Below are 12,362 nucleotides of genomic sequence, written 5' to 3'. Positions count from 1 at the left end.
TCTTCTCCGAGTGTCGCAACTGCGTACATACGAAGAAAACACACTCACTACTCTCTCACCCCGCACTATCCATTGGCTTTTAATCTGATGGAGCTGTTCAACAACAATTCTATCGAGAAATTAGTTTTAACAGATCGCACGAGATAAATCCGAGGTATCGTGTTCTTTGTTCCACTTGTCTCACTTCTTTTCTACTTCTTGTTCCTGTTCTTCTTTTTCTTCCTCCCTCCTCCCCCCACCCCTCTCTCTCTCTCTCTCGCTGTCTTTCTCTTGGTCTCTCCTGTTTTCTTTCTTTTTTTCTGTTATAGTTCGAGTATCAATTATATTAGTGACCAGCAATTTATTTATTTTTTTATTTTTTTCTCACTTTCTCCTGTCTCACAACATGAGTGATGTGATTTAATATGTTCCTATTTCCGTTTACGTAAATAATATGTTACATGCACTAATGATAAATAAATATTTGGAAAATACTGCCCGACGTACATTCTGGTATTGTGTTGTCCATCCCATGTATCTTATTTCTTGCTTTATTCTGATGGAAGTTTTATTAGGTTCTTTTCTTTTTATTTATTTCGCCTTTATTGTACTTTCTCCTCAGTTGACAATTATAGCTTCGATATTTCTACATTCAGTTCTAGTTATCAAAATTACGTTTTGATTTCAGTCATTATTCAATCATACTAACAACAGTTCTCTTCTCCTAGTTATGGAAGATTAACCTATTGAACCACTGCTACGTCCCAAAGTGGAAGTACACTTTCGGCGATTCATTCAAAATTTTTTGTTTCATTTGGTGGAATAAAACAACGCGACAATCGACAACCTGCTGTGCTACCTTAATTAGATGACTGCCTTAATTCGCATTCCGGATGTATGTTTAAATTAACACATTTAATGAGGAATGTCATAAAGAATGCATTTGCTATCGTGACTTGTGTAAAATAATATCTACTTCAGCAGTGATCTTCACTATTATAATTATATATATATATATATATTTATTTTGATTGCAGGGACCTGAGGTTCAACAAGATTCGAGAAATTCCTACTGATGCTTTCAAGAATGTCAAGAACTTGAATACACTGTGAGTACTTAATACAACAATGTTTTTTCTCCTTTTATATGTTTCTTAGATACATGCTTTCCTACTAAAACTTTCACTTTAGCTGCACATTACAGTAGTTAATAACTGCAGCTCTCAATTATTCATCTCATTCTTCAGACGGTATACCGTTGAAGTGTGACTATAGACAGTAATCACTTAAGAAAAAATTTGTTTGCAATCTTTGTCACACTTTTAATCTTGACTCGTAATCATTAATCCCATGTCAGGTAATCTTTGTGTCCTCACCATCTGAGAAAGTACGTTACAGGTTTGCAAGAACAATAAAAAGTTCCAGATATAGTCTCTCATACCCTCTTAACTCCTTATCTTTATGCTGCTTGTCTTCTTGTAAATGTGGCATTGTTTTTATGTTACGTAAGATGCTAGTGAGTGAATGCTGATTTTTTCCTTGTGCTTCTGTCGGTATTCTGGGATGGAACATACAGTAAAAACATTCTGATGTAACGGTCGCACTTTTGAGGCCTTTTCCGAATTATCTGTGACACAAATGCACTACACTGCTATACTTGTACATTGTTTGCAATCTGTTGTGGTGTTTTGTTATTCCTTCGTGATCCTGGTCTCTAGACTCTACAATCAATTGTAAGTTGAATCATATCCTCGAAATTTAATTCATCAAAAACTAAGTAAGGCAGTGTAATCAGTGTTTAGGTACTGAAGTACTGACAGCGGAGCATTTACTGTTACCTTCCCTAAAATTTATTGTGACAATTGTAAAATACCTCCAAGAAAGAGAACTATCAGATTTATTGCATTATATATTATACGCCAAATTGATTTAGAGAATTCTCCTCATTTATGTTACTTATTTATCATTATATATTGTCATATACGAAGATATTACCAAGAGACCAGTCCCATCCATCTTCAGTTTCAGAAAGTTTGTGTAGTTTCCTGTCCTACTTTTATTCTTGTGCAAGACAGTAAATTTACAAAAGGAATGAAAATATAAAAAATATCTTAAAAAACAAAAGAGAGCATTTCTGGGAGCAGCTTGAAAAAGAAATACATGAAATCCAAAGTGAAGTGTTGTGAGGCTGCTGGTCAATATTTACGCACTTGTGGGAAAGACAAGAGCATTTTAAAAGACAGTAGAGCTACATCCTGCTCACCTTAGGGCGAACGAAAAGTTGTACGACTAATTAATCTATGTAAAACGATTTCAGGTGAAACAAATGTCTATGTACTTGGATAACTTTGAAACATACACGTCACCAAACCGATGTCAAATGAATTCTTGATGGATCATGTAGTTACTTACCACGGTTACTGTAAAGAAACCAGGAAGTCCAAGCAGCCAGACGTGCACAGCGAGAACACGCCATATTACACTGGTCACAGACAAAGAATTTTTTTTTTTATTTTTGTCTGAAACAATGGACAACATTGTTCCACTAGTCGAAATTCACTGGGTCGGACCAAGGTTTTCGGGCAACTGCTGGAATTGGAAACCTTTTCCCTGTATTCCCAGTTGGGAACTCCTCCGCCCCATTACCAATTCGTCTGGTAATAGGCCGAAAAGAGCTGCGACTCTATGACGGGATGGATTAGAAACAGTCCGCTCTACACCTTTCATTACTACTGCAGCCCTGAAAGCAGAAAGGCAGCAGGGAAATAGAGTACATATGGCTCCAACGTCACAGAAGTGCAAATAAAATGTATTAAGAAAGGAATTCATTTAACAGAACTTGGAAATTAGCACAGGACATATCAGTTAATGAACACTACTTTTACATGGATATCAACAGGCCCGGTGACAGGTCAAAAATTTCCGATGATCCATGTGGTTATTTCTTAGCCACTCTAAAGAAACTACCATGTGAAAGTGGTCAGATGAGGACTGTACGGTTACTGTCAAAATTTGTCTCAAATTAAGAAACTGAAAAGACAAGGTACTAGTGAAGTCTTTCATCATCATCATTTTCTTTGGGCCATTGTCCTATGTCACCGCGGGGTCGGCCTAGTTACTATGGATGTGGCGGTGTTAGCGTCAGATGATGGCCAGATATCCTTCTTGTCGCCACCCCATAATCCCTGGGGGCGGAATGAGTTTACCTCAGCTGCCTGCGTCTAGTGTAAGCCATGAAGTAATGCGAACGTGTTCAAATGTCTGTGAGTCGTGTACCTGAGGCGGGACGTGGAGACCAGCCCAGTATTCACCTATGGGGATGTGGATAACCCCCTAAAAACTACATCCAGCCTTGCCAGCACACTGTTCCTCGTCGGGAATCAGGTGGACAGATTCCAACCGGGGCCTGCGCGCCTGCCCAAGTCCAGGAAGCAGCGCATTACCGCTCTCGGCTAATCTAGCCGATCCACGGTATTAGTGAGGTGTAATACAAATGGTTATCGTCATCACATAAGAACCAATATAATATTTTCATGAGGAATGTTGTACTTGGAAAATGGAATAGATGAACTTAATTAATGAGCAATGCTAGAACAATGTTCCTGGATCATCTAGAATATAAAAAAGTGTAGGGTATTAAATATGTGATGAAGTAATAAAGGATCGAATGAAACTACATGTAATGCAACATAGAGAAAAATTCGAGAAATGTAAATAACAGCTGTAAAAAAGAAGAGTCACAATGTATGCAAAGAAAGATGCATATGTGAAATCCGTCGGCAGGTCTTGTGGTCTTGCGGTAGCGTTCTTGCTTCCCGCGCAAGGGGTCCCGGATATGATTACCGTCGGGGCCAGGGATTTTCCCTGCCCGCCAGAGACTGGGTGTTGTTGTGTTGTCTTCATCACCATCATTCATCGCCATTACGGTCGGAGTAAGGCAATCGCAAACCACCTCCGCTAGGACCTTGCCTAGTCGGAGGTGCGGGTCTCCAGCGCCGTTCCCTACGCTCCTCGGTATATGGGACCTCATCATCATCATTTGAAATCTAGGAAAACTTTTTTAAAAAAAAAAGAAAAAAAGCGCTTGGAAAGCCCTGTCATAATGAGGTCATTCCAAAAGGTCAGAGAGCAGCAAGTAAGTATTTGTTTCAAAGAAGAAAATAGAAGATTTGACCTAAAGATACTGAGAACTGTAAAAGTAGGTTTTTAATTACTTGCACAAGCATAATTAGAGACACAGCATATGGATGAAAATCTAAAAGCAGAACAAACTGAAGCAGTCTAAAGACGAATAAAGATAGTGAGGAAGAATTTAAGGTAGCGGAACTTTAGGAACAGTCAGGAACCGTAAAATCTTAAAATAAGACAATTTGGATGACAGAAAATCTCTCGGAATGGACAATAACCGAAAACACCTAGTGAAAAAGTGGAGTAAGAGAAGGAACAATACCTTTGGGACGTTATAAATGAGATTGCAAAAGCCATGGGATAGAGATATGCACTTATACAAATAGCCATGGTATGGTGTACACAAGGTATAAAAGGGCAGTGCATTGCCGGATCTGCTATTTGTACTCAGGAGATTAATGTGAAAAGGCTACCGACATGATTATGGCCGGACGACGAGAATGAACAAACTTTGAACGCTCAGTGGTAGTTGTAGCTAGACGCTTGGGACATTTCATTTAGGGAATCGTCAGGGAATTCAGCGTTCCGAGATCCACAGTGTCGTGTGTATGTCGAGAATACCAGATTTCAGTCATTACCTCTTATCACGGGCAACGTAGTGGCTGACGACCTTCACTTAACGACCGAAAGTAGCAGCTTTTGCGTAGAGTTGTCAGTCCCAACAGACAAGCAAAAATACGTGAAATAACCGCGGAAGTCAACGTAGGGCCTGCGACGAATGTATTCGTTAGGATAGTGCGGCGAAATAAGGCGTTAATGGACAATGGCAGCAGATGACCGACGCGATTCCCTTTACTAACAGCACCACATCGCCAGCAGGGCCTCTCCGGGGTTCTTCGCCATTTTGGTTAGACCCTAGAAGGCTGGAAAATCAGGACCCGGTGAGATAAGTCCTGATTTCAGTTGGGAAGCCATGGACCCAACTTCTCAACAAGACACTGTGCAAGCTAATGGTGGCTCCATAATGGTGTGGGCGGTGTTTATATGGAATGGAGTGGGTCCTCTGGTCTAATTGAATTGATCATTGATTGGAAATGGTTATGTTGGGCTACTTGGAGATCATTTTCAACCGTTCATAGACTTCATATTCCCATAAAACGTTGATATCGTTGCGTCAGCTGTACATAATTGTTCGAGACTGCTGTGAAGAACATTTTGGACAATTCGAGCACTGACATGAAGCCCATCGAACATTTATGCTACATAACTGAGAGGTCAGTTTGTGCACAAAGCCTGCACCTGAAAAACTTTCGCTATTATGGACGGCTGCAGAGGAAGTATGACACAGTTCAGGGAGCTTAGAGAGACTTGTTGAGTCCTTGTTACTTCGAGTTACTGCACTAAGCCAGGAAAAATTAGGTCCGACACGAAATTAGGAGGTGTCCCATGATTATTGTCACCTCAGTTTTTTTTTTCCTTATGAGAGGCATTCCAAATTCAGATAAACAGAGGTGAAGGAACTACAGTATACAAGAATGAAGCAGGCTACTGAAATCCAAAGACGTCGTAGGATCATTTACAGATTTCAAATAAACGGTTCAGTTTCGTCGACAGAAAATCTCTAGTAGTAAGGAAATTCAGAATTAAATCTAAAGTAGCAAATATTATCCGATAAAGAGTTGTAGACACAGAGTTAAAAGTTGGTGGAATATTTCATCTCCTTATAACTGAAAAGAACGAAAGGCAAGATGATTAAACACTTCGTCTTCAATTTTATTATTTATCAGATTGTGAAAACTGAAACAGCATTCAGAATTGAACGTAACCAACTGCAATTACTAGGATGATCACCACTGTTAAAATAAATTACCTAGAACGTCACACGACTTTTTCCACAATTTCTAAAACTCCGTCAGTTGTTCCACATAAGTAAATCTCGTGGCTCATTTGACCAAAAGCATATTCTTAATAATATCAATACACAAAAAATTACTGTGAATTTACACCATGACACAAGATTTCACTAACCGAAACAGAATGCATAGAGGTCTGCTTCTGAAGCTGTGTTGTCAGCGTGACAGAGTGCCGTAATACGAGAGGGCCGAGTTCGAATCACGGCTGGAAAAACGTATTAATAACAGCACGCGATGAGAACTACCAAGAAACAGGACCGAAGAGAGATACAACAGACTCACATCGAAGGTGCGAAGAAGTCGTAAAGGGAAATTAGACAGTAACGAAGAAGGAAGCACTGGAACTGCTGGCGACTACCACAAGGCGCTTATAGGAAAACAATTAAAAAGGAAACTTGCGGAGAGTGCAGGTTGTAGCTCAAGTGTAACAGCTGCTAGAGAAATAACACAAAGATTTAGTAATGTTTTTTATCATTAATACAAACACCACTGCAGTTATCCATGTTATGCCGATGATTTATGAAAATATATCGTAAATATTTTCTTGACATAAATCTATTTTTATCTGTCAAAACCACAGAGAAAATTAAACTAGAATAGAAACGGGTATCTACTACAGTGATTCCTTTAAAAACGTTGCTTTCCGTAGCAATAGTGGGTAATTTGGGAAAGACTACCTGTCAGAGTGCTTCGACGTTGCTAGTCGCGGTTGCACTACGAGCCTGCTTGTGGGCTTTCACCTCAACCTTTGTCCCAAAGATGTGACAGGCTATGTTGGTACTACCTGTACGCGTAAATCAGTTCAATATATGTGTGAATTCCTAAGGGACCAAAGAGCTGAGGTCATTGATCCCTAAACATTCACACTACTTAATCAAACTTATGCTAAGAACAACATAGACACCTATGTCCGAGGGAGGACTCGAACCTCCGGTGGGAAGAGCCGCGCAATCCGTGATAAGGCGCCTCGAACCGTGCGGCCACTCCGCGTGGTGTAAATCAGTCACTAAACAAAAAAATGGTTCAAATAGCTCTGAGCACTATGGGACTTAACATCTGTGGTCATCAGTCCCCTACAACGTAGAACTACTTAAACCTAACTAACCTAAGGACATCACACACACATCCATGCCCGAGGCAGGATTCGAACCTGCGACCGTAGCAGTAACGCGGCTCAGGACTGAGCGCCTAGAACCGCTAGACCACTGCGGCCGGCCAGTCATTAAACAATCTAGTTTTTTTTTTTTTTTTTTTTTTTTTTTTTTTTTTTTTTTTTTTTTTTTTGAGAAAGGGTGCTCGAATTATACCACCTTGTTCTGCAGCAAGATTATTAATTAGAGACTGAAACACAAATTTTACGAGGACGATTAAGGAAAATAGCAACAACAGTCTACAAGGAACAGTATTAGTCTTCTCCTGAAACGGTGAAGAAAAATCAGGAATACCTCACGAGAAATTAAACTCTACTCCAGCTTTCACGCTTTGCGTCCCAAGTAACACGCTAATTTATCTTTACGACCACCATTTTAGTGCGTAGTCTTGCTCTGTCTTTATTTTTCGTGTGGACACGATTATGTTCGCAGCTCCACAGGCCGCGAAAGAATTACCTCCAGCAGCAGTGAGATGAGCGCCTGCTTGTGATGTAGCGTTGCTTTAGATTTCTAGTTTGTGGTACATTGTCTAGGTTTTATCTTTCAACTGGGCCTCACTAAGGTATTTGCCAACTGTTTGTTTTCATTGCTGTAATTCAGTGTTCTGAATCCTGTAATTTCAGGTGGTCTGTGTTACGTTCCATAATGCAAGCAGGAAATGTTGCCTAAATTTTCTTTAGAGACTAAAACCCATGGATCATACAGTGTGCGAATTTTGTATTATTTTTTTATGTTTTAAGTTCTCTTTCGTTGCTTCGTATTATGTTTTACCTCACATGTAAGATACAACTTTTTGAAGTACATTGAGATCAAAACACAGTGCAGCTCATAAATTATTGACTGACGTTCAATCTGATCACGACCAACAGACAGTCATTCTGATGAAGTCGAAACATGTCACTTATCATGTGGTTCATTAGGGGGTATTATGTGTCATGAGCAGAAAATCGACTCACTAGGGTCAATAACCTGTAACAAAATAATTGCAACAACTTGGTAACAACAATAAAACGAAATTTCAAGCAGGCAGTTTATTGAGAACTCGGACCCACATTCTTTATAAGATGTTTGAATAACTTCAGGGGTATTAATGTATTCCAGTTGGTACTTCTTAATGAATCAGCAAATTCAAACCAATTTATGTGCTACGCAGACTGGAAAGCCTTAAAATCTACTGAAGAAATGCGAACTTTTCTATTAACCTATCTTTTAATGAAAGCAACTCTTTATCCGTCCCACGGAGACTACTGATCCCGAACATCTGATAATCGTGAAGGTTATATAGCTTCAAATTCTCTGAATCGGATTTGAAGGTTGTTTAGTACTTTACACGGCAACGAGGCCGCTCTAAATATGTCAACCCATAAAAAAATACGTCCAACGCGCTGAATACATTCGATAATTGTCAAATAACGTTATCAACCTAGCAGTACCTTGCCATCGGTAACTATCATAAAAGTCAAAGGACGAATTCCTAAGAAGCAATATACACTGTCTTAGGGGTATGATTGCACAATTACAGATACCTTAATACCCACTTCAATGTGTTAGTAGCTTTTTCTCTGCATCTAAGGGCCTTCCTGCAATCACGTCACATAATTTACTACCTAATGTGTTCTGCAGGTTGTAGCTCAACGACTAAGTGGATTACACCTGTCAGTATAGACTAACTATTTTTCGTCCATGCTTCCTTATTTCAACGCCTGACCTGCTGTCCAGGGGCAAATAAGCATTAATGGCTTACTCTTGTCTCGTGTACTTGGGGGTAATAACGAACGTAAAAACGTACTATGCCTAGCAGCTGCAGTGAATAATCTGCAAATGAAATAAACACTGAGGCAACGTTGGTCAGCACACTGTCCTTAGTCACAAATGAAAATATCTGCAATTATACCACTAACATATTGTATGACAAACAAACCACATGGAGCGAAGGTATAGAGAGTCAGTGCTTTGCAATAAAAGTTTCCACAATTTGAAATGTGTACTGGAAAACTAGGTGACACATTTCGGACAAATATTAGGAAGCCTGTAGTTTTCAGCCTCTTTCCTGACTATGACTTGTAGCTTGATAACTGCTCCAAAGTGGACAGGCATTCGGGAGGAAAGTGGTTTCAGTTCCTCACCGGCTATTTGTATTTTTCTTCTCTGAAATTTCCCTAAAACGTTTAAAGAATATGCATGGATGGGTCCTTTGAAGAAGGCAAGATCAGTTTCCATTACCAGTCTGAACTTAAGCACCGTCTATGGGGCTTGAAGCAAAACTTACTTCCCCAGTTCTATTATTTCAAAATATATGTTCAAATGTGTACGAATTGCTAAGGGACCTGCCGAGCGGTTCTAGACGCTACAGTCTGGAACCGCGTGACCGCTACGGTCGCAGGTTCGAATCCTGCCTCGGGCATGGATGTGTGTGATGTCCTTAGGTTAGTTAGGTTTAAGTAGTTCTAAGATCTAGAGGACTGATGACCACAGCAGTTGAGTCCCATAGTGCTCAGAGCCATTTTGCTAAGGGACGAAACTGCTTAGGTCATCGGTCCCTAGACTTACACACTACTTGAACTACCTTAAACTAACTTATGCTAAGAACAAAACACACACCCATAGCCGATGGAGGACTCGAACCTCCTTCGGGAGGGTCAAAATCGATGAAACGAATAAAATCACAATACAAAATATTGGCCAGCCTCTTGAAAGAAAATACTGGTCGCTTTAAAGATCTGCAGATGGTATAGAAATGATAGCAGGTGGTCAGGTGCCCCTCCATGGCTGACGTTAGGCATGGCGGTGAAGTAGAGTGTATTTACCAGTCTGTTGTACCGAATCAGCGCTGTAACATAGGTAGACCTGTGGACATGACGCAATGGCTAAAATAAGCTATCTTGTTTGAAGGCGTGCCCATGACCACACCGGGAATGAAGTTGCCCTGTTTGTTAGTGTATCAAATGGTCCAAATGCCTCTAAGCACTATATCACTTAACAGCTGACGTTATCAGTCCCCTAAACTTAGAACTACTTAAACATAACTAACATAAGGACGACATAAACATCCATGGCCGTGGTTCCGCGTGGTTCTGGACTGAAGCGTCTAGAACCGCTCGGCCAACGTGCTTTGTGTATCAACGCGGACTACGAAAGTGTCTACAAGGAATGGTGTATCATTCGCATCCACGTAATAAGGCGTAACACCAGGATTCGTAAAAAGGGGCCTAAGCGACTGGAACCACGGACGTGAGTGACATATTTTTACTGACGATCGGTTTCAAATCGAACAGGACTATTTGCTGTCAGTGAATGCAGGCTCATATCGATCAGTTTCCGAGCGAATACTGTGAAGGAACTGCTCGACATGACTTTTGCAGTCGAGAACCTTGCAAAGCTCGTGACTCACTGAGGCACATAAAGCTGCTCGCCTTGAGTAGGCAAAACAGCACAGAATCTGGGCAGCGGTTGACGGGAAACGTGTAGTGTTTTCCGATCGGTCGCTATTCTTTCCTCTTTTTCAGGTGCCACAAGGTGTCGAGTGCCTCGACAGCCGAATGAGGTCTTCATCCCGCCGTGTGTAGATGGTTTACTTCAGGACGGAGATGGTTCTGTGATATTTTGGAGATGTTTTCCTCATACTTATCCAGGTTTTCGTCAATATTACCAGAACGTTTACATCAACATTCTCTTTGGAGATGTTTTCCTTATACTATCCAGTTTGTCGTCAATATTACAAGAATTTTTTATCAACATTCACTTTCACCAGGTTTTGCCCTTAATTCTACATCAAAATTACGAGTTAGCTGTGGTCACTCTTATCTTCGAAGATTTCAACAGCCTTGTTCAGAGGATTAGATCTAGTTTTTCCTGGTATCACATACACGCAGGCACCCAGTGGCAGTTTGACTGGTCCGCTAAATGTGGCACACCTGCAAAATCGTGGGAAACTCTTCCCCCTCCAAATTGAGACAGTTATCAAGACCGGAGGTGATCTGAAGTGGTATTAGTGTAATGTTCCCAGAGCTGACAAACTTTTTGTCCGGTATACTTAACAATGACGTAGATGCAGCTCATATAAAGAGACCGTACTTACAGCTTTGAAATCGGTTAAGGAATTGAATAGGAGGGATGTTGATTAACAAGTTAGTGATGTACAGTGTGTTTCTGTAAGAGCGTGCAAAAATGTCACAGGACATAGAGAATGTTCCACTGAACAATTTAAGGAACGAAGAAACCAGCTTCAGGAGTTAGGGAAGTAAACTTGTCTACCGCTTTGTGCAGCATTACAGTTTTTTAACATATTTACAACTAAAACGCGAACAAGTTTACACGTATTGTGCTGTTCATTTTTATGTATATACTTCATTTCCGGCAAGGGAACAAGCCTGACTGCTAGGAAGTTATGATGCAGGATTTGTTTACTTCACTTGTCCATAAAGTAGCTTTGTTGTATCGTGTTTACGTTGTCCCACGACAGAACATGAGTCAACGACAGAGCCATTCATTACTCAGTGCTATTCAGAGACGTACAGTACAAAACAATGGAGCTGTAACGGTGCAGTATTTGCTATTCGCTTGATTGGAAGGAGGTCGTATTCCATGGCCTGCTAAGTCTCCTGACCTGAATCCCCTTGATTATTTCCTATGAGCATCTCTAAAGTCACTTGTGCGTGAGACCCCAGTGGATACACAGATGAAATTAGTCGCCAGCACTGCAGCTGCCAATGATGTGATTCGCAACACATGATAGATATTTGTCAGGGTGCGTCAGAATATTTTTCGCCGATGTCATTCTTGCATTGAGGTTGATGGCCGTCAGTTTCAGCACATTTTGTAAAATAGATTACAAATGGTCCATCCATTGTGTGAATGATAGAATTTGCTGTTCACTGTAACTAATGTAAATAAAAAAGTACACAGTAGTGTGATTTTATTCCTATTATCTCGTTAAGCTGGCTTCTCCGACCTCAGGTTCCCCACCTCAAATTGTTCAGTGGAGCGTACTCTACGTCCTGTTAAATTAATCCACGCTCTTACAGAAACACCCTATACGTGTCATATATCTAAAAACGAAGGTTCGGAGATCAGTCCATCTCTCGTCATTTTTTTTTTATTGATGAGACTTTCATTTTGTTGGAGTGCTGGAAAGGTGGCGCAGAGCTGGTTTCGCTCTGCCCTCCTATGCGAAAAGACTAGAGATTCCTGC

The 12,362-nt window shown here is 40.5% G+C and overlaps 1 protein-coding gene across 2 annotated transcripts in view; it reads left to right on the top strand.

Annotated features, from left to right (window-relative positions):
• LOC126365858 (peroxidasin homolog) overlaps nucleotides 1-12,362 on the top strand; it is a 1,186,130-nt gene that overhangs the window by 865,736 nt on the left and 308,032 nt on the right. For both annotated transcript variants that reach the window (XM_050008525.1, XM_050008523.1), the window contains exon 2: nucleotides 1,017-1,088. In XM_050008525.1, the coding sequence (XP_049864482.1) occupies nucleotides 1,017-1,088 (72 nt within the window). The remainder of the gene's footprint in view (nucleotides 1-1,016; nucleotides 1,089-12,362) is intronic.

This window comes from Schistocerca gregaria, chromosome 4 (genome assembly GCF_023897955.1).
Source record: "Schistocerca gregaria isolate iqSchGreg1 chromosome 4, iqSchGreg1.2, whole genome shotgun sequence".
NCBI classification, from domain to species: Eukaryota; Metazoa; Arthropoda; class Insecta; order Orthoptera; family Acrididae; genus Schistocerca; species Schistocerca gregaria.
Note: the sequence above shows the minus strand (reverse complement) of the source record. Positions and strands in the feature narration are given on the sequence as shown.